Source organism: Acanthochromis polyacanthus, chromosome 13 (genome assembly GCF_021347895.1).
Source record: "Acanthochromis polyacanthus isolate Apoly-LR-REF ecotype Palm Island chromosome 13, KAUST_Apoly_ChrSc, whole genome shotgun sequence".
Classification (NCBI taxonomy): Eukaryota; Metazoa; Chordata; class Actinopteri; family Pomacentridae; genus Acanthochromis; species Acanthochromis polyacanthus.
The window spans coordinates 20720127-20743536 of NC_067125.1; the positions used below are offsets into that span (position 1 = coordinate 20720127).

The window sequence follows — 23410 nt, forward strand, 5'->3', positions numbered from 1 at the left end:
TAACAGTCTTCGGTTTCAGGTTAGGAGTTTATCACCTAAGTTTTATAAATGTTTGACACCAGTGACACCTAGTGGTTGTACCAGTGTAGACACTGGTTGTAAACAATGATACTACTAAGCAGCACTGACCCAGTCCAGTCACGTAATTCTCACACAGTTAGGTCCAACTCCAAAGACCGAAGGCATAGACCGGCACTGTGTCCCGTGTACCGTTAGTTATGCAGAGGGAAACGCTAAGAGGAGGCAAAGTCTGCACCTGGATTCTAAGATCACCTACACTTCAACCTGCACCTTTTCCTATGATCTCTTTCACTTTAAGTTGGTACTATGACCACTTCTGTCACAGCTGACTGGACATTTCCCAGTCGCTATAGATTATTATGGCTAAAATCTTCCACTTGATTTCATTCTCCATAAATGGCCACTGAAAATAGTTCTCAATACATGCACTTTCTCGTCTTGTTTCAGTAGTCTTCTCTAAAATTCTCTGACCAGCTGGTGATGAAAACATGTTGAGCAGGTTTTAAAAGTAGCACCTATGCTATATATTTTTCATCAGGTTTTATGTGTCTTTGAATAGTCTGTGCATTTGTGTCAATAAAAAATAGAGTAATTCAAACCTCTTCCTTTCTCACAATAGTTATCTAAAAGTTGTATCTTGTGTGCAGAAGTTTAAAATTTATTGTTATGCAATCATTGCTTTTGCACCATGTTTTTCTCTCTTATGTTATGGCAGATGTAAATGATGTTGCTTGATGTTTTCCAGTTTGATGGATCTACTGACTTGACTTTTGATGAGAGCAGCTCTGCATATAGAACTGTATCTGAGACTGCTGATCAAGATTAGGCCAAGATTAATGGCCTAGTTTTTGGCCATTAATCAGTCACGTTACTTAAAAGCAATACTGGAGCATTAAAAGCCTGCTCAGAAAATGTTTATCGTTAGTGATGCATTCATTGTTGTAAAATATGATTTGAATATATTGTCTAATCTGCAGTGGATCATCAATGCATTTAATTATTGAACAATGATATGGGATACATGTAGAGAATGTGTGACCTGTGGATACTTTTCACGCTTCACTCAGTGTTGCAAGTGTCCATAAACGCAAACTGCTATCACAACTAGAGATTGCCGAGGTACAAGAGCAAGGCTGAGCTGCAACGGCAGGTCATTGGGGGAGATATCATAATTGGGATAATTGTGTTCAATCCACAACAACCACAAACCCATATAACCTTAGCACAAGGGCAGTGGACTTTTGGTTGAAGATAGTAACTAAACTAAATACCTGTAACTCCATTTGCCAAGGGTAATTGAAAAATTACCTAGTAAACGACCATCACCTCCTCTGCATGGACTCCATCAAGCTGTACAGAGACAAGATGATCACCACTGAAGGTCCTGAACTTCCAGAATGCAACATGCCAGATGCTCAGGACAGCTACAAATACTTCTGTGTCCCACGAACAAATGGAAGTCATGAGGTGACTGCAAGGGAGTTTGCCACAGCCAAATACCTACATAGTGAGGCAGGCCATGAAAAGTCAGTCGAATGAACAAAACCAGGTATGAGCCATCAATATATACACGCTGTGCTGGTGATGAGGTACCTTACCTGTATAATAATCTGGCCAGAGAAAGAGGAGGAGGACACTGACCTCTTGAGACATGAAGCTCCTCAAAATGCTCAGAGGGTTTCACTTCAAGTCCAGCACCCTTGTACACAAAGTGGAAGAAGGGAGTCCAAGGACTGGTGAGCGTCAGAGCCACTATCCAGATTTAAACAAGTAAGATCTCTGAATACATCAGAAACCCGACCATCAGTGACGAACTGCTACGTGAAATCCTCAGGCAGCAGAAACCTGATAATGAGAAGGAAGATGACGGACAAGCCCCACAAGATCAATAGAGGCCAGAGTCTACCACATCAGACAGGACCTCAGATGTAGGCTGTGCAAAGAGGCACCTGAGACAGTACAGCACATAACAGCAGGCTGTAAGATTCAGGCGGTTCTCAAGGTGCTGGCATAGTGTACAGAATCATCTCTGTGAGTGTGTCCACTTGTTGTCGTTCTGTTTATCAAAGTCTAAATTTGTGGGTCTGGATTTCGTTTGGTTCAAAGAACTGTCCTGTTGACATATTATTGTCTTCTGTGTGTCTTTCTGTACCAGCATCTTGTAGGGCGTCTGATAGGAAAGCAGGGGAGATACGTGAGTTTTCTGAAGCAGAACTCTGGTGCAAAGATCTACATCTCCACTCTGCCTTATACACAGGAGTTTCAGATCTGTCACATAGAGGGTGAGTCTGGATAAGCATGTCTCGACAGGCTCGAAACTATGTTTTTACATTGGTTCCTCTAGTACACTAGCACATTTAAGTGCACACAAAAGTTATTCACTGTGCTTTTTAATGCGTCAGTAAATGTCAACACTGTACTATGGATACACTGTGATGAATAACAAGTGTATTTTTTAAAAAAAAAAAAGAAAAACAACATGATAGAGGAATCAGTTGCAGCAAGTCACAAAGTCAACAATAACTGAGTTATTAATGTAGAATGCATGCACTGGAAAAAATGCCACACACAGACCTGCTTAATGTCAGGTGCCCCAATGCGACCAATGAAAATGTTTACGTGCTTGTGACAATGATTAAACAGTCCTATTTAATGTCTTTTCAAATGGTTTAGGGAGGGGACAGATTGATGTAAGAGTCTAGATTATTACTGCAAGAGAGACATTGAAGCATGCTAGTGCTGACTTGTGCCACAGGTCAAACTTTGACTTGTTTGATCTCTACCCAGGTACGCAGCAGCAGGTTGACAAAGCTCTGTCACTGATTGGGAAGAAGTTTAAGGACCTGGACTTGACCAATCTGTATGCACCTCCACCTCCCCCACTCACGTTGCCATCACTTCCCATGACCTCCTGGGTAAGGATGGGCTTTGGTATCTTGAAAGTGGTTTTTAGCTGCTACAACATAGAGTTGGCTGCTGTATAAAAGCTTGGAATAATATGGTTCTTATTCCTACAAAGTAGATAATCATCAGCATAACTAATGCTGTGTGGTATGAAAAATGTATTTTGGGGATGATTGAAAATAAGAAAACATTGTGGTGATGTATGGGCACAGTTAATGATATATGGCTATGAATTACCCAAGAAATGTGTGGTACTAGCTTTAGGTAATTTGATTCAAGATTGGACTATGGAAGCTGTTTACCGTAAGACTAAAGTGTTATCTTGTACATATCATCTCAGCTCCTGCTCCCCAGTGGAGTGACGGTGGAAGTGATAGTGGTGAACATTGTGTCAGCTGGTCACATCTTTGTCCAGCAGCACACTCACCCCACCTACCATGCTCTGCGAAGCCTTGACCAGCAGATGTTCCTGTGCTACTCCCAGCCCGGCACGCCTGCTCTTCCCTCACCTGCTGAAGGTAACCTTGTTTGCTCTGCAAACACTACTTAAATGGCTGCAGTTTGTGTTATTCTTTGTCTTGTAGACCTTTAAATGATGCTTTAAATTACATGAACAATCAGAACAGAGGTGTCTTATGTGGCGTACTAACTGTTGGTTGATGAGGAATATTTCAAATATACATTTTTTAATTTTGATTTTTGTTTTTAGATATTTATTTCTTCTGAAAATAAGAAAGTAAACTCAATAAAATTTTGTTATATTCTTTTCTGTTTGTACAAGCAAGACAATACGCAAATTAAGACCATCTTAACACCTATCCAGATCACTATTTAACTTAGACCTATAAAAATTAGTGTATCTGGTAAACAGTCTTTTAACATAAATACATTTTCCGTATTAGCTGGAATCAATGACGCTTTTTGTAACAAAGGCGAACATTTCTTGACTGTTGCACCCCTCCATTTGGAGTGGTACATTCCACCCTGTCTAAGTTGGTATGCTCCAGCCCTGGTGCAGTTGAGAGGACGGTGTTCAACTCGTTAGTACATGCTGTTGTGTGCGTCAATTGAAAGAATACCACACATACGGCATTCTGTACACCCAGTTGGACTTTTGTCAATAAAATCTCTGCTCTCACAGAAGGGATCCCACAATATCCATTAATAAACTGCAGGATCAAAGTAAATAATATACTTTCTCAAGCACCTGGTGTTGTAATCACAGGTTTTTAGTCTTTTCTTGTCTTGCACCCTGAGGGGTAAGTAATTTAGATAGGAAAGCATATCATTACGATAGTAACAGTAATACTGCTTTAACTGATATTGGTCCAGTACTTTGTCGATTGTTTTTGCTTGTTTGCTTTGTATTTTTAAAGAGAAAAAACTAAGCAAATTAAGAACAGAATAAAGACTACTTAATTTTCTCATACGTACTGTATTTAAATTAAAAGACAGTCAGAGTGCTGTGGACAGGGTCACAGGTTTTATTCCCAAAATAAAATAATCTGCAATCTATTTCATTGAACTGTCCAACATTAAATGACAATTTAAAGCTCCACCTTGAACAGATATTAAGTAAATATTAGTACATTGTGCTGGTAAAAGCTATCTCACTAAAAAGAATGCAGGACTTTATACTATATACAGTACTTTTACTGTGTGATTTTAATAGCTTAGTGAAGAAAACAGTTGAAGTACTTCTTCTAGCGCCAACACCAACATTTAGTCAGAGAAACGGTGAAAATAAAGTCAGAGTTTATCAAATCATCCTGCCGCTCAGTTCTGAACAACAGTTCAGATGATGCTCTTACTTTCAGACTGAATTCCTGAACACAGACAGTTTAACACACAGCTGGCAAATGCTCCCTTATAATCACAGTTTAGTTAACTCGGAGTGTGGACTGGCATACCATACCTGGTTAGTGAGAGATGAACTCTGAGCTCAGCAGTCAAACGGAGCATTTCTCCGTCTGTATGTGATGAACTTTTATTGGAAGTTTCCACAGTTTCTGCTGGTGAGCAGACAGAATGTGTAATGCAACAATCTTATTTTGTAAAGTACAGTTAGAACCGTCACTGTCTGAGCTTATCGATACTCTGGTATTTAAAATGTTTTGAAAAATTTTACTTGCATTAAAGTCAGCAGGACTTTATCTCACCACGATTAGAGGGAAGGACTTGGCTTGTTTGTCTTTTGTCTGTCCAGTTGGCGTAATCTGTGCTGCTCCAGCAGTGGAAGGAGCCTGGTGGAGAGCTCAAGTCATCACCTTCTATAAAGAAACTAAAGAGGTGGAGATTAGATACGTTGACTATGGAGGCTATGACAGAGTTAAGATTGATTCATTACGGCAGATAAGGTGAGTGACAGTCTTGCTGTATTATAGCTGTGAGTGTTTAACAACGATGCCTTTTAGAACAGAGGGCTGTGACTTCATTGTCCACTTGGGACACCGTTACTCTGTCTGTATAGCAGCAAGTTGTTTGCTACTATCGTTATGTTCAAATCTCATATTTCATGTTTATGTTGATGTTTCAATAAAAGTAATGAGGAGTAACATACTGACTTGGATACTGCACTTTGAAAGGGAAATGGAATATTTAATTTTAGAAATTGAGGAAAACATTTCTTTTTGGATGATACATGGTGTCAGGAGGACTTAATCATATTATACGCATAGTACCAGTCAAAATGTGGACACATCTTCTCACTCAGTGGTGTTTTTTAAAATTATTTTCAACATTGTAGATTAATACTGAAGACATCAAAACGATGAAAGAACACATATGGAATTATGTTGTAAACAAAGTATTTTAAAAATCTGAATGTTTTATACTTTAGACTCTTGAAAGTCCATTTTGTTCCAGTCACAGCTTTGAACACTTTGACATGTTCTCAATGAGCTACATGAGGTAGTCACCTGAAATGGTTTTCCAGCAGTCTTAAAGGAGTTCCAGACATGTTGAGCACTTGTTGGCCCTTTTACCTTCACTCTGTGGTCCATCTCATCCAAAACCATTTGGATTGGGTTTAGGTCAGGTGACTGTGGAGGCCAGGCCATCTGATGCAGTACTCCATCATCTCCTTCTTGGTCAGATAGTTTTCACAGAATGGAGGTGTGTTTGAGCTCATTGTCCTGTTGAAAATAAATGATGGTTCAACTAAATGCAAGCCAGATGAGATGGCATGTCGCTGCAGGATGCTGTGGTAGCTATGCTGGTTCAGTGTGTCTTCAATTTGGAATAAATCCCCAACAGTAAAACACCCCCACACCATCACACCTCCTCCTCCATGGTGGGAACCATGCATGTAGAGACCATCTGTTCACCTTTTCTATGTCACAGAAACAGTGGAACCAAAGATCTCCAATTTGGACTCATCAGACCAAAGCGCAGATTTCCACTGGTCTAATATCCGTTCCTTGTGTTTCTTGTCCCAAGCGATTATTTTCTTATTGTTCGTCAGTAGTAGCTTCCTTGCAGCAATTCCACTATGAAGGCCTGATTGGTCAGTCTCCTCTGAACAGGTGATGTAAAGATTTGTCTGTGAGTAGAACTTGGAGAAAAATTCATCTGGGCTGTACTCTGAGGTGCTGTTAACTTGCCATTTCTGAGGCTGGTCACTCTAATGAACTTATCCTCAGCAGAGGTGACTCTTGGTCTTCCTTTCCTGGAGGACAAGGCACATCTGTTAATTCAAAACCATCCCAGGAGACAAACCTCACGAAGCTCATTGAGAGAATGCCAAGAGTGTGCAAAGCTGCCCATTCAAAGCAAAAGGGGGCTACTTTAAAGAATCTAAAATTTAAAACACTTTGTTTGCTAAATAATTCTATCCCTAGCTCGTGTTTTTCCACAGTTTTGATGTCTTCAGTATTAATCTACAATGTAGAAAATAATAATCATAAATAAAAACAACTCGAGAAGGTGTGTCCAAACCTTTTAATGGTACTGTATATCTGATTGTTTAGCATAGGACCAGGTTCTATTAAATGAGCAGTGGATTCTTAATGTTCCCAGAGAATTAATCTGTTATACAGGAACCTATGACATCAGGTGAAATGATTCGGTTCTAATTCCAACCAATTAGCCAAGGTAGACCTGGGCAGACTCATGGCAGTAATTAATGCGCTGATGTTTCAACAAAATGCTGAATATCAAAGAGAATCTGCAAGAGATTCAAAGGAAATGTTTTTTCCATTTACATTACGAATTACATCTGGGTCACAAATTCAAGGAAAAACCTCAACCCTGGATCCTTACAGTGAGTGGATCAGGTGGCTCTGTTATGCTGTGAGGTACATTTTACCGGTATGGTTTGGGTTCACTTGTCATCTGAACGGGAATCGTCACTGTTAGTACTTACAAAGTTGTTCTAAAGGATGACCCTTATCCAGTGATGAAAGGCTTCTATCCAGATGAGGGTGGTCCTGTGCAGGTTGACAGTGCACTCAGCAGAGCACAAGGGATCATTAAATGGTTTGAAAAGGATAAAAATGCCATGAATCATGGGGAGGGGTTTTACTGATGTGTTAGACAGTGCTGTACAGCATCAGCAAAACACCAAATGAGAGCATATCCTTTGGTGTGTCATCATTCCAGTAGAGTACAGAGACGTCAAGAGTCACTGGTAAGGCAGACTGAGGTTGTTCAAGTGGTGACCCAACACCTTACTAAGGCGCTTTTTTCATTTTCCCTTTCATGCGTCTTCTGTATATACAAAAAGTGTGTGTACTCTATGCATCATACCAAGTATGTGTACATTATGTGAAACTGCTTGCTCCTTTTTTCTCTAGGTCTGATTTCGTAACACTACCTTTTCAAGGTGCTGAGGTATTGCTTGACAACATCGCCCCACTTCCAGGTACATTATTGTTGATACATAATTTTAAATCTTTTTTTTTTAAAGTGTCAGTTTCTCTACTTGAGTATGTGGAGTATATCTAGCCTGTGTAATGTCAGTTTTTTCTGTGGCAGCTTGATTTAAGACACTGTATGGCTGGAATATTACCTGCAATGTTGTTGTGATGTTACACTAGGAGAAGATCGTTTTTCAGCTGAGGCCACATCAGCATTGGAGGAGATGACCAGAGGAGTGGCGTTGCTTGCACAGGTACAATCACCTTCTTTAGTAAACCTCTTCGGATTGACAAAATCTACTACTTACCTACCATTTGTCTTTCTGTAAAGGTCTCAAATTATGATAACAACACAGGCCTCCCGCTAGTCCACCTGTGGAACATGGTCGGAGATGAGGTACGATGCTTGGATTCACCAGGTTTACAAATTACACCGTGTCCCAAAAGTTCATTCTCCTCAAACACAAAGCTCAAAGACTGAATATGCAATATAATAAATTTATTCAATAGCCAGTATTTCCCCCTTTCACTTTGATCACAGCTTTCAGTCTTTTAGATGTGGAATGTATGAGGTTCTTGAGTGTGGATGGTTCCATCTTCGACTACTCCCACACAGCCCGAGAGTTGAGATGTTTCATGGTGGTCGTGGTGGACTGGTAAAGATGTGACTGTTAAGGATTCCCCAACAGGTCTCCATTGGGTTGAAGTCAGGAGAGTTTGATGGCCATTCCTCCTAATGCAGAAAGCCAGGTAGAAGCCCAGAGTACCATTGCTGAGTCATACGGGCAGTGTGAGCAGAGGCACCGTCTTACATAAATACCAGTTCTGAACATCTGTTAACCATTTTCCATTCAGTCACAGGCCTCGATTTTTTTCCTCCTGGCCAATACTGAAAGTAGTACCTTTTCTAGAATGTTGTTGGTATAATATATAACATATTAAAATGTAATATTGTGCATTAACAGTGGTACCTTGAGGCACAATGTGCAGCTCTGAGACCTGAAGTGGACATACCCCCCAAACCAAACTATGGGCACTGAATTTCACTGCTCAGAAGATGGTACTTTTTCTCCATCATCTGTATGGATACGGTTGTTTTGGCTGTTTGTGTCAGAAATAAGCAGAGAGGGCATTCATCAAAGAAAATCCAGTTCTCCCAGTCTTTTGGAGTCACAGTTATGGACTTCTTTTCTGAAGGTTAGCCGCAGCAAGATGGAGTATCTGTGTGTGAATGAGAGGGACCCAAGTGAAAGAGTGAGGTTACAGGGAGAAGAGATCAAGAAGGTGGAGGATTTTAAGTACTTAGGGTCAACAGTCCAGAGCAATGGACAGTGTGGAAAAGAGGTGAAGAAGCGTGTACAGGCAGGCTGGAACGGCTGGAGAAAAGTGTCAGGTGTGATGTGTGATAGAAGAGTTTCAGCTAAAATGAAATCAAAGGTTTACAAAACTGTGGTGAGACCAGCCATGTTGTTTGGTCTGGAGATAGTGTCCCTGAGGAAAAGACAGGAGGCAGAGCTGGAGGTAGCAGAACTGAAGATGCTGAGGTTCTCTTTGGGAGTGACCAGGATGGATAGGATTAGGAATGAGTACATCAGAGGGACAGCACGTGTTAGAGGTTTTGGAGATAAAGTCAGAAAGGCCAGACTGAGATGGTTTGGACATGTCCAGAGGAGAGAAAGTGAAAATATTGGTAGAAGGATGCTGAGACCAGTCTCTTTGTATGTTGCGGGGTACATTGCTTCTTGTAAGCTTTCAGTCAATGTTTCTGTTAAGTAACAGTGCACGGTGCTCTTAGGAACATTTTCTGCAAGATTTTTCAGCCTCTGACGAAGTCACCAGCATCACTGGTGTCTTTTACTTTCCGTCTTTCTCATCCTTGGTTCTTGCAGTTAATCCAAATAGACGTCCTGAGCCAGTAAGGACTTTGAAGGATCCTCCTTTGTTGTATCTTTGCCACCACTTCTGCACCCAGCTGATACTTCTGTCAAGGGCTTGATCTACCTGCTGAACAGGTTTTCCCTAATTTCAAAGACAAATGGCCTCTACATGAATCTCAGACTCTTTAAGAGCAGCCTTTCCACCCTTACCCTTGGCCATGGTAACAACGCTTCCAAAGTTTGGTTGGGATTGTAATGCATTTTGTTCAAACAAAAAATTATGCACTGGGACATGACAGTTTCACCAGATTAACAACCAAACTGTACCTGATTGAGCAGGTGGAACCCTTTGTTGATAAACAAACATGCTGTCTAGTGGGGAGAACAGACTTCTGGGACACGGTGTGCTTTGACAGTCAGTGCTTCATTCGTATGTGATGCATGTTTTTCAGTTCTGTGTGCGATATACCTGTACTTGCAGTTAAACCCTCTGACTTGGTAGCCACTGTTTTCATTACTGCTGCCTCAGACCTCTTACTGCATGAGTTATATTCCGGTCATGTAAGATACAAGCAAGCTTTTTTTTTTTTTTTTTTTTTTTTTTTTTAAATCAGTGCAGCCGAGGCTAGCTGAATGTGCGTGGTGCTGTTACACCATATGATATTGTGAAGAAGATACAACTTCATTTGATTTTAGAGCATTGTATTCATTTTTCAAAACCAACAAAATGAAGCACAAGGCTTCAGTTAAAAAAAAACAAGTTCCCATGGTGAATTTTTCAGCCTTTCCTTACTGGAGAGATCCTAGAGCAGGGGTGTCAAACCCATTTTCACATAAGTATAATGATTGCTCTCAAAGGGCTGGTTGTACTTGTAAATACTCCTTAACATATTGCTAAATAGTTGTCTGCATTTGATTTTTATTTATTCATTGTACACATACTGTGCATGTTTATATAAAAGTGAAAGTGTATGCAGGCACATTGCTGTGTTATATAACAGATCCCATTCATTTATCAGATGCAGAAATGTATAGCACTCATCAATCAAATTTTCAAGTGAATAACAGACAAATATTGTCAAGCATAAATTATTATGTTAACTTTGTTCTGTTTTTTTGTCACATTTGAGAGACAGAACTATGGTACAACACATAATTGTGTGCTGGTAAGAGCATGTGTCAGATGTGGCATTTTCCAAAATCAGTTAGTTACAGATGGCCTTGTAGAAGGCCTACACCTAGCTAATGAGAAGTGCTATTGATTACAGTAAGCATTTGGCTGCCTCAGCACATGCATCTGTGAACACACTGAATTCAGTGCTACACATACATAGCAGGATATGTTATTGATTCAAAATGGTGAACTGAAAACAGATCAGTCTTTTACTTTAGGACAATCATATGTTTTTGAAGCTTTCGCGGACCACATAAAATGACATGCCTGGCCGAATTCAGCCTGCGTGTCCTAGACATTAAAGGTCTTGCAGTTAGTGCATAAAACATGTTGGATTAATCAATTTAAAAAAAAACGTATCAAAAGGTGCAACCCTCGATTCTAGGGTTGGGTTACCCTCTCTCTTATCAGTGTTTGTTTTTCCTAATTAGACGTCAGCTGCTTTGGGTTTAATTTTTTGATCAGCCAATCCAGTCAGTGTTGAATGTGAAGTAGTTTGAAAAAGCACTTAACTAGTTACAGTGAGACAGCAGCAAGCATTAATACCTGAGCCCAAGCAATCGGCCAGTGCCACAGAGCCATGTTCTGAACAAGCACTGCACCAGTCGTTCCCTAGTCAACACACAGTCCTGCAAAGGTAATCTGTCCTAAAAAACCTAGGCACTGTCTTTTTAGCTTAGCTTAGTTAACCAGCAGAAACAATGAGGCTACCGTTTTTAACTTTAATGTACACTATGTATTTGTGTGTATATATGGGTAAATACAATGTGTATGTATATGAAATAACACTCATTTACATACATGGTTTTTCTCTGTTATTTAATAGTATTTTTATTCAGATTCTCAATGTGTTTTCTGCAGTTGAATTCATTAATGGTGGCTGGACAGAGAGTGTAGAGAGGACAGAAAATAAGTGAATAAAAGGGATCTTTTTGAGAATGTGAAGTTGCATAGTGAGGAGTTTTTAAACTGGTCGTTTTCTGTTGGTTGTTGTTATCATCTAAGTGCTGATTTTCTTCTCGCAGGTGATTTCAGTGAACCGTACGCTGGCAGAAAGGGGCCTGGGTGTTTGGGTGGATGGGTTTTGAACCTATTATATGCTCTGACCTCCACACGTCGCCCACCCCCTTGATTTCTTGTGGTCAGCAGCATGGGACCTGGATCATCTTGATGGTCCCAACCCCACCAGACAGCACTGGATCGAAGAAGATTGGTTTTCTTTTGGGATTTTTTTTTTTTTTTTTTTTCAAATGTGCTCTTTCCTCCTCCGTTTCATTTGGAAAGAAATTCAGATTTGTTTGCAGGCTCTAATCTACGAGAACACTGTTTCAGAATAAGACAACCTTCCCCTCCTGTTCTTATACACGAAAAGAACACCAAGAAGGAAAGACAGAGGTACCTGTATTTTTTTTTTAAAAAAGAAATCTATATTGTAACTAAATAATGGTTTAATCAATGTTTTTTTTCCACCGCCCTCATCCTACCTTAATTTTTGCTGTGGGCCTTTGCACACTGACTGAGGATCATCATGTTGCAGTGAAGGACAGTCACCTCTACCAGACTATTTAGACACAACACTTTTGAATTCTTGTGACCCCTTGGATATAATCATGTTGGTCGGTTCTTTTTACAGCAGACCGAGTTGATGTCTGAATAGAAAAGGGGGAGCAGAAAGGCCATAGCACTGGAAGGAGCAGAGAAGGTCAGATGGTGGAACACCGAGCACCCAGCCAGTCTACTCAGCCCTCAAACATTTTAGCAAGGCCACATATAGCTGAAGAGGCAGTTCTTTGTGGGGCCCATTTGAATTGTTTTCCTGGCTTTCTGAAGAGCTTAGGTGCTGTGCTTGCAGCAGTTGGAATCGTGGTATTTTTAGTCATCATTTTGGACCATAATGACAACATTTATATACAGACAAGATAAGTTCTGATTTTTCACTGCACAGTCAGACCTTACCAATAAAATAGGCTAAACAAACTGGTAATGATGAAAACAACCACCATGAATTAAGGAATTGCCAACTGTCCTGAAGTAATTTCATATTTTATTACAACTAGCATAGTTGATGTCAACTTGAGTAAAGTGTTGTCTGTCACTTCACCTGGGTTCACTGTCTCACTGTGTGTGGGGTGCAGCACCATCATATTGACCCCAAAATGCAGAGTTTGTTCCCATTGATTTGGCACTGCACTTGAGTCTTAGAACTGTACGGAAAATCATTTGTTTGTAATCCTCAGTGACATGTGTTCACTTTCTAAAGACTGATATAAACTGTATATATCCAGTATGATTTTGTTTTAGCACATCCAAATCCCAAAATGTAGTTTTCCCACCATTCTGAAAACTGATTTTTTTTGTTTTGTACACATTATATATCTTCTGCTCTCGAGATAAAAATAATAAAAGGAAGAACTCTGGACTGTGAGAACTTTATAAAAGATTTTGTGATGTACTGCCCCTATAGCAGAGTTGGAGTACATTTTCAAAACCATGACAAATAGTTGAATATTTAAATCTGAAGGGAAACAAAGCTGCTCGTGGTATGTTGACCTGTTTGTTGGTCGGATTACTGTATGTCCCATGCATGTCCTCTGGTTTAATAGTAATTCCAAAGAAAACAGGATGTTTGGAGCTGGGATTAGTACACTATGTTTGTGATAGTTGACCAGGAGAGAGTTTCATTGTGATGCAGGGTGCTGCTAATAATTCAAAGCTCTGAGCTCCGCAGTGAGCAAACTACTAAAGATTTAGACTGACATGGGAACGAAAGACTACACAAGATTTAGTGTGCTGCTCTTTAATGCAGACCTTTTGTTAACTGGTAAACTAAATTCAGTTTGTGTCATGAGTCTGTATTGGCAATCTCTACGCTGTGGTATACAGATGGCCATCATGCTGTCTGTTAAAGTACACTGTGATACAAAGCAGGACCTTGTTCTTCTCATGTCGATACTAGAGTAATTTGTTGATGATTTGGCCCAAGTCTTGGGTTCCCACTAATTCAAAGCTGGCTATAATTGTACTTGGATCTGTCCTCTCAGTCTGATTTCAGCCCCATGTCACTGCCCTCACTGAGCCTGAATAATGGGAATCTCAAAGCTAGCAATCACTGCTCTGTTAATTCTGCTTTAGTTTCAGCTTTGTCAGAGCCATGAATTGAGGTCTTAAAATGGTATGAAACTGTGATACCTCAGTGCATTTGTGGGGCAGTAAAATCTGATTTTCAGCAAGGGGAGCTCTATATAACATTAACACAACTTGAAGGGAATATAAAATGATACTCAATACTCATATTCAATGTAAAATAGGTTATAAGTGTCAAAATTATACGTCCTAAATATTTTTTCACATTTACCATGTAGTACTTTTTTTCACTCCCAAAGCCATCTAAAATCAGATGTTACACACACACACACACACATATATATATATATATATATATATATATATACATACAACAAATTTAAGACTGTTCTACAGCCACAGAAACTGGAAGACAGGACAAGATTAGAATTGTGGCCATAAATTCAATTTATAAATGTAGTTTAAGAGAACAGTAGGTGTATTTGTTGCCGATTACTCTGTGTCACCTTGCCTTGAAAGACTTTCCTTAATTCAAATTCTGACTGGACAAAGGAAGGGCTGTAGTCTGACTTTGAACTGATCCCCTCAAGTGGCCATGCAGTTTGTTTGTAAGGGAGCGTTCCAGCTTTAGGATGCACAAAATCTGTGGTCTCTGTTCCAACTTGAACTATGCGTAACAGTCTACTGGATGAGAAATAGCAAAATTGTTTTTAGCTGGACAACATTGTTGACCTGGATCTGAGCTCACGAACTCATCTCAGACATGCTGAAACATGATTTAAGAACTTGGAACACTAGATACTTTTTCTACCTGGTAGTGTTGCTTTCTGGAGTAGCAGAACAACATTTGGGGAGCAGGGTCCTGCTGAGCAGAGAGAACCACAATGCTGCGATAGGCTGCAACATCATTTACTGTTGATTTTCATTTAAGTTTGCATCAGAATGTTTCTTCTCAACATGTTATGGATTTTTTTTTCAGACAGTTATTTGTAATGTTGCAGTTCGACTTTCTTGTGTTTGCACTTCTTGTATTGCAATGTTAGATTCAGCCTGAATGAACCCTGAGAAGGATTCATTTTCAGTGGAAATGAAATGTTGTTACTCTAGCAATAAGGCAGCTTTATTTTTGACAAACTGAAGGACAATGGGGGGGGGCTTAAGTGTTATATTTGACATAATTAATTACCGGGAACATTATAAATTGTCAACCAACACTTTAGTAGTCAATAATGCAGATCTTCAAGAATGTGTCTCAGGAAGGGTTAATTCGGTGGTTGATTTGTAAATCAACCTGCCTGAGGGCAGCTGATGGAGGAAAAGGACATGATTGTGCTAAAAGTATGAAACTGTGCTGTAGGAAATTTAACATTTGGACAGATGAACCTACAAGACATATGAGCTGAAGGAGGTATCCACATGTTAATGGTGGAATTGGAGCAGTAGCCATATTGTCTGTTGTTGGTTTGTGTGCATCCTTCTGTTCTGTCCGCTAATTTCGCTGATCCTGTTTGTTCCTCCTCTAAAAAACCAAGTCAGATTACATATGCTGGGCTAGTATTTTTTCCCCCTTTTAACAACAATCCCTGCTGCCCACAAACATTCACCACACCTTAAAAATCAAACTAGAGTTTTGTTCATTTCTCTGTAAATAAGATATTTGACTGTACTTTTCTATAACACTGGAGAGAAAGAGATATAAAGGGAACATTTTTTGTTTGGTTTGTTCTGGCTCATCCTGCCTCACCTCTTTCAGCCACTCGGTGTTCTCGAGCCGTTGGACTGAGTGTTAAGTGTTTGCATAGCTAGACAAGTCATCATTTGATTATTTAAATGGGTGTTCAGCTATTGTGCCCAAAAGCATTTAACATGTACAGATCAGTTTTTGCTAGGCTCATCTTAAGTTTGATTTGTTGATTGTACAGGTCTATTAGGAAAAAATAAAAGTTATTGAAAGTGTTTCTTGTACTTCTTTTTTCTCCTATGAGTTCAGTGATGGAGGGACTGGGAGTTTCTGAGCTTTTATTACCCTTTATGGAATCTACAGTTCACTGAATAATATGAACCTGCAGGGATGGATACAAAGTACTTCAGAATATTTTCTTGCATGAGTGGGGCATAACAGTAGATGAGAAGGGGCTTCTACTGTGTAGCACTGTGGCCATGCCCCATTTCCTTACATAAGCACATTTGGAGTGTTAGTATTTTCACATCAACCAAGTATACCAGCAGTACACCAAAAATTGTGAAATGTCAGTTTTCATGCTATTAGTTTGGACATATTTTGTCATTAAATAGTTGTTGGTGTAAGACAGTACAATTTATGGCAAGGGAAGCATTGTCTGAGCCACATTTCACAGTAGTCCCACCAGCAGTTTAATTCAATATCATGAATGCCAACTCGAATTAAGGGGTTGCTACAATAAACAAGGTTCATCCTCTGAGCACTGCTGGTATTGGGACCAAATTGTAAAGCTCCACCTCTCCACCAAAATTCATGAAATTTGCCTTTTTGTGTAAGACTGACAGACAAATGGCGCACAAAACAAGCATGGAGCCCTGGAAGGGCTGCATAGTGGCATGGTGGTTAGCACTGTCACATCACAGCTAGAAAATCCCTGAATCACATCCCGGCCTTCCCGGGATCTTTCTGCATGGAGTTTGCACGTTCTCCCTGTGTATGTGTGGGTTTTCTCCCACAGTCCAAAAACACGCTGAGGGTAATTGGTAACTGTAAATTGTCCGTAGGTGTGAATGTGATTTACCTGTCCAGTTGTCCCCTGCCTTCACTTGAAGTCAGCTGGGATAGACTCCAGCCCCTCATCCTAATGAGTATTAAGCAGTGTGTAGATGATGGATGGATGTACATGGAATTTGTCTTTCAATCTTTCAGCTCAAAATACCACAAATATTGCTAATTTTCCAATGACTGTAAGATTGACTGTACGACCTGGATTTAGTCCTGTTGTAAACAGGCTGTTTCATTGTCTGAAGCTGAAACCACGAATCTGCTGTTGGAAAAAAAAACTCTGCATCCATCATTGACAGCACCAAGATAAACAGTTGACCGTACAACTGGTGTCAGTAGAACAAGTGTGTGAGATGAGGATATTCTATTGCTTCTAACTTTCTCTTTGGGAGATTGTCTGACATGGAAATATTGCAGAATTCACAGCATAGCTGTTGGTTTGAACTCATGTATGGAGAGTTTGCTGGACAATGCTGCGGTTAAAATCAGTATTTTAGCTGCACGTTGGGAATAGCTCTGAAATGACTAAAATGTAGTCTTAATGTGCTGCGTTTCAGTCATTATATACTCACTCCATTGTCTGATAAAACAGACAGAAAAAATATTATTTGGAATTCAGCTGTATTCAAAGAAAATATATGAGAGCCTTGTGACACCGGCTGAGTTTAGGTTGTGCTGAAGTACCACAACCAACATGAAAACTCAATAACCCACCCAGTCCTTGTTTATCAGTTTCATATCAATCTTATATATACCGTATATCTTTTCCACCATGTCTGAATGTCCCACTGCTTTACAGTTTTGTCAGTGCTCTGACATGTACCCAACGTTACGTTAACTCCATGGATTTTCTTGTGTGGATATTCCCATCAAAAATAAAGGTATCCCACTGGGTGTGTGGTTCCTCAGATGCTGGGAGTTTATACAGACTCTTGCATTCTCTTTTGCAACCAACAGCAGAATATTCGATGTGATGTGCTCGTGACTCAGACATTTCAGAGTTAGTGGAGGCAGTTCTAAAAGAAAAGCTCATCTCAATAACTTCAGCTTCCTCATGTCTGTCCTCATGCCCATGACTCAGAAATCAACACTGACATACTGTCATTGGGGATGTCTCCATTCTTCAAAGGCATTTTGACATAACAACCACAAATAAAACAAAAAAAATGTTGGTAGGCTTTCACCTTATTGTATTTTGAAGTTTCAAGAACTTGTACAAACTACAAGCTTAGTATTTGTAGTTGTGTCGCACTTAAATGAGATGAAGTACGAGCTTCACACAGCTGCAGTGTGTAGCAGATGTTGTGACATCAGCGTATGTTCTGCCTTCATTCAGCTAGGACGGTCTGGAGCAACACAGGAAGTCATTTATTCTGCTTTTCAAAATAAGTGTTTGAAAATGTCTCAAGATTGACGTATACCTACCTCTTAAACTCTTGAATTCTACATTTCCATGACAACAGATAATCCAGATCTATTTTCCTCCTGTACTAGTATCTACATTGCTGTGCTTACACTCATTTCATCCTTATACCATGTTTTTTTGGCATTACTGGCATCAAATGGCATCAAATGAACATATTCCTAATATTTCCTGTATAAAGTTATAGTTCACATATGTGAAAAATTTCAGGATCTACACTTCCACAGTTTGTTTTTTAGATTCTGGATCTTTTTTTTAAAGGTAATTCTACTGAAAAATAAATAAAAATTTGACTGTGTTCAAACAATCTCCAATATTTTTGAATGCATTTGAAGCTTCAAATTTTATTTTGTTTTTGTTTGTTTGTTTTTAGACAGTGACTTGTGCTACCTTAATTTTGTCTTGCTCTCATTTTAAAGGGCTCCCTGCACACTGCACAATGTGTGTGTGTATTTATTAAATATGCAGGGTGGTTAACTGATGCATGTGGGGAGGAGGGCTGGCCCGTGTGGTCTGATCCAGCACACCAGCTGAAATTGCTGAAAGAGTTAATGCTGGTTCTGATAGAAAAGTGTCAGAATACACAATGCATCACAGTTTGTTGCATATGGAGCTGTTTTCTTTTGCATCCCGTGTGTCGCTTACCTGAGGAACACATGGCACCTGGATGTACTACTGGAAGATGGCAAGCCAGCAGTGGCAGTGAGATGCTTTGGGCAATGTTCTGCTGGGAATCCTTGGGTCCTGCCATCCATGTGGATCTTACTTTGACATGTACCACCTACCCAAGCATTGTTGTAGACCATGGACACCCTTTTCATGGAAACTGTGTTTCCTGATGGCTGTGGCCTCTTTCAGCAGGATAATGTGCCATTCCACACAGCAAAAATGGTTCAGAAATGGTTTAAGGAGCACAACAACTTTGAGGTGTTGACTTGGCCTCCAAATTCCCTGGACTGAGATCTAATCCAGTCAAGCATCTGTGGGATGTGCTGTGTGTGTGCAACTGAAAGGCTCTGCTGCTAACATCTTAGTGCCAGATACCACAGCACACCTTCAGTCTATTGATATGTATATGTATACTGACAGTCAATAGAAACTTTGAGGTAGAAATGTACACAAAATTCTACTTGTAGGGAGGTTGTAATTATTCATTGTGGATTTACTGATGATCTATTGCCCTGGTAGTTGAGATAATGATGAGTTGTCATTTTGTCATGATTCATTGCACATGGGTTGGTCACTTTGCAAAAGTGAACCAAATACACACCAAGCAATACTCAGTGAGTATCTGCACAATTTGAGAATGGGTTTTGAAGGCCTATATAAAGGCCCAAAAAAGGCCACCATTGTTAGTCCAGTGAACAGCATCATGCCGCGTCTATCACATGAACAACATCTCCGGGCACTGGGTATGGTGGAGGCCGGTTTGAGCTACAGTGATGTAGCCAGGCGTATGGGCTGTTCCCAACCCACAATCAGAAGCCTGGTCCAAAGCATGCGCCGATGGATTGCTGCCTGCATCGAAGCAAATGGAGGCCATACTCGGTATTGACTGTTGTGACTTTGTGTTTGGCAGGTGCCGTTTTCTTTTGTGAAATTCTTTATTTTGAAATCATTCTTGAAACTTTAGATTTTTGTTTCTGTATGCCAATATGCTAAACAAATTATTCATATGAAGAAAATCCAGTTTTGGGCTTCAAAATAAAAATTATGTTGAAAAATATGGTCTCAAAGTTTTTAATGACTGTCAGTGTATATCTGTGGAACGGCTGGAGAAAAGTGTCAGGTGTGATGTGTGATAGAAGAGTTTCAGCTAAAATGAAAGGAAAGGTTTACAAAACTGTGGTGAGACCAGCCATGTTGTTTGGTCTGGAGACAGTGTCCCTGAGGAAAAGACAGGAGGCAGAGCTGGAGGTAGCAGAACTGAAGATGCTGAGGTTCTCTTTGGGAGTGACCAGGATGGATAGGATCAGGAATGAGTACATCAGAGGGACAGCACATGTTAGAGGCTTTGGAGATAAAGTTAGAGAGGCCAGACTGAGATGGTTCGGACATGTCCAGAGGAGAGAGAGTAAATATATTGGTAGAAGGATGCTGAGTTTCCCACTGCCAGGCAGGAGGCCTAGAGGAAAACCAAAGAGGAGGTTTATGGATGTGGTTAGGGAGGACATGAAGGTAGTTAGTGTGAGAGAAGAGGATGCAGAAGACAGGGTTAGATGGAGGCAATTGATTCGCTGTGGCGACCCCTGAAGAGAAAAGCCGAAAGGAAAAGAAGAGGAAGAAGAAGATAATAATAATAATAATAATGGATTTTATTTATAAAGCACATTACATTTGTAGACAAATCTCAATGTGCACAAGAAGACAATAAAAAATAATAAAAAAATAAAAACAGTGATAAAAATAATATAATTTAAAAGTTTAAATACAGTAAAAGCAATAACCATAAAAATCAATCAGAAAAGACAGTGCGAAATAAAAAGGTTTTCAGCCCTTTTTAAAATGAATCCAACGTCTGTGGAGCCCTGAGGTGGTCGGGGACGGCGTTCCACAGACGAGGAGCAGCAGCCTCAAAGGCCCTGTCGCCCATGGTCCTGAGTCGAGTCCTGGGCGGGCGCCGACGGTGTAGTTGGCCTGACCGGGTTCTGGCTGTAATGTGTGGGTGAAGAAGATGTATATCTGTGATACACCCTCCATGGACAATCATGTGTACTATTTATTATCGTGCTTAATATTTATTATTACTTCATTATAAATAAACACATTTAACATTTGATGTGATTGAATATCGTTGTTGCACACTGTGTAATCCTGTGTCTTATTGTGAAACAGTGTGTTGTGGCTGTCCTGACCCTGCCTGCTCAATTCAGTGGTATTTGTGCTGCTACTGGGAGTCCTCTGATTTTCTGGACAGTGCTAGCATCAACCGTTGCTGCTCAGCTGTGCTTCTTCTCCACATTTGAGCACCGTGTGGATGGCATCTGTTCGGCGGGAGCCTGGCTGCCCTTCTCGGTGAGTAACGTAGCGGTGCTCCGTTGTTTTCTTCCAGGTCGAATAGCGAGATTGACAAAACACAGCTTGAGCTACATGATTCGATATTAATTGTAGCCTAGTTTACCTACCTCAAGTGTTATGTTTTCTAGCACGATAAACGTACAATTTCTAGCAGTAGTGTGTGAAATGTTGCAGACATTTGGACAGACAGATGTTAGTCTGACTGCTGCGGACTGAGAACCACTGACCGAGGCCTTGACTACTCTGCCCGGGGGACCTGATGTGCCTGGTTGTGATTAGTTAGCTGAACAGCTAGCTATCGGTGCGTAACCGAGTTCACCAAAGGCTGCTCGTATAATCTGTCACTTAAAACACCGTTATAGTGTTTTGAGTTCTGGTGACGAACTGCGATATTTAGAGGAAATGTTGACTGTTTTGAGTCACTGCTAGCTGAAGAGTACCGTTAGCCAGTTAGCAGCGACATACGATGAGAGCACATGCACAGGAGAACCCTTCTACTGTCAGCTCAGCCACACTCACAACACACATACTCTCACAGAAAAGCGATCAGAAACCAACTGTCGTTCCTGCTAGCTATTATCTTTATTCCTTGACAATATTTTATCTGCCCTGTGCCCCATATTATGATCAATCCGGTTGTTTTTACCGGCTAAAATAACTTTAAAGGACCAGTTCAAGTCATATAGCGCAGTTGATTTTATGTGTTAAGGCAGATTAGCTTATCACTTATTTAAAAACAAAAAACAGTCCATCAGAGTCTTATCAACCCAATCTATTGCAGATTCTCAGTGCAACTGCTTTAAATGTAAAGTAGTTTATTGTTGTCATATTTTATTAGAATTATTTGCAGAAACTTCTTTTGGTCACAGCCATCAAAACACAACAGATGACTGTGATTTGATAAAGAAACATTATACTAGTGTATCAAGACTAAAATAGCTATAATGCCTAAGCAGGTCACATGAAGTATCCACGGAGAAACATCTGTCAGAATCACAACTTGAGCTGCCTTCTGTTCAGTGCTAAATGGCATAATGGTTGGAGAATTACAAAAACAACTGTGGTTCTAGTGAGCCTGTAAATATGCAGAACTGAACTCTGCTTTCCATTGCAACCATTTAGCTCTGCTCAGACAAAAACAAGGATGTTCTTGTAATTAGCAGCATGCACAAATATGCATCTTTTGAAGACATGAAGCCACAGATCTGAATGGACTTCAATATCACTAATTGGATCTAATGACTTGGACACAACAGCGTACAGATACCAGTGCATGACAGCTTGGTGCCTTTGATAATTTTTTACAATATTGTAGATAATACTGTTTGCAATACATACAGTGATCAGCTGCCCCATTACAAATAACTGCCTAATATTGTATTGGTCCCCATTGTGCTGCAGAAACAGCTCTGAATTGTGCAGCCATGCCGGTGGGCCTTCACCATGTTCCAGCTATAAACTGTATATAGAAAATGAGTGTACCATCTAGGTCTGAAATATGAAGCCAATACCTTAAAGCTGGAATAGGCAGTACTGTTTTGGTATCTGTTGTCAAGAATGTCATACTAACCTTTCAGCATATTGTAATTTAAGTGGTCTGAGAGCAAACTAGACTTCTACAACTCCTCTGGACTGCTTTCAGGGTTTAGAAAATCTGGCATCAGACAAGGTGAGGTACACTAAATTGCCAAAATGTATTGGGACATCTGCCTTTCTACACACATGAACTTTAATGAAATCTCATTTATAATCAATAGGTTTTAGTGTGGCGTTAGTGCACCATTTGCAGCTATAACAACCTCAACTCTACTTTGAAGACTTTCCACAAAGTTTAGGAGTGTGTTTATGGGGATCTTTGACCATTCTTCCAGAAGCGCATTTGTGAGGTCACACACTGATGTTGGGCCAGAAGGCCTGGCTCTCAGTCTCCCCTCTAATTCATCCCAAAAGTGTTCTATCGGGCTGAGGTCAGGACTCTGTGCAGGCCAGTCAAGTTCATCCACACCAGAATCTGTCATCCATGTCTTTATGGACCTTGCTTTGTGCACTGGTGCACAGTCATGTTGGAAGAGAAAGGGGCCAGCTCCAAACTGTTCCCACAAAGTTGGGAGCATGGAATTGTCCAAAATGTCTTGGTATGCTGAAGCATTCAGAGTTCTTTCCACTGGAACTAAGGGGCCTGAAAAACAAGCCCACACCATAATCCCCTCTCCACCAAACTTAACACTTGGCACAATGCAGTCAGGCAAGTACCACTCTCCTGGCAAGCACCAAACCCAGACTTGTCCATCAGATTGCCAGACAGAG

The 23410-nt window shown here is 40.3% G+C and overlaps 2 protein-coding genes across 6 annotated transcripts in view; both read left to right on the forward strand.

Annotated features, from left to right (window-relative positions):
- The window catches only part of akap1b (A kinase (PRKA) anchor protein 1b), a 28921-nt gene extending 13049 nt beyond the window's left edge, over positions 1-15872 (forward strand). Inside the window, exons 4-11 of the mRNA XM_022210575.2 lie at positions 2177-2303; positions 2809-2936; positions 3266-3443; positions 5132-5282; positions 7719-7786; positions 7962-8035; positions 8113-8178; positions 11858-15872. Coding sequence (XP_022066267.2) covers positions 2177-2303; positions 2809-2936; positions 3266-3443; positions 5132-5282; positions 7719-7786; positions 7962-8035; positions 8113-8178; positions 11858-11920 — 855 coding nt within the window. The 3' untranslated portion in view covers positions 11921-15872. The remainder of the gene's footprint in view (positions 1-2176; positions 2304-2808; positions 2937-3265; positions 3444-5131; positions 5283-7718; positions 7787-7961; positions 8036-8112; positions 8179-11857) is intronic.
- Positions 15873-20892: 5020 nt separating this feature from the next.
- Positions 20893-23410, forward strand: part of cuedc1b (CUE domain containing 1b) — a 47502-nt gene continuing 44984 nt past the window's right edge. Inside the window, exon 1 of one of the 5 annotated variants that reach the window (XM_051958161.1) lies at positions 20893-21100. The gene's annotated coding sequence lies outside the window, so the exon portion shown is untranslated. Of the gene's footprint in view, positions 21101-21163; positions 21405-23410 lie in introns of those variants that run through there. The other 4 variants (XM_051958159.1, XM_022210578.2, XM_022210576.2 and 1 more) reach the window with 4 other exon arrangements.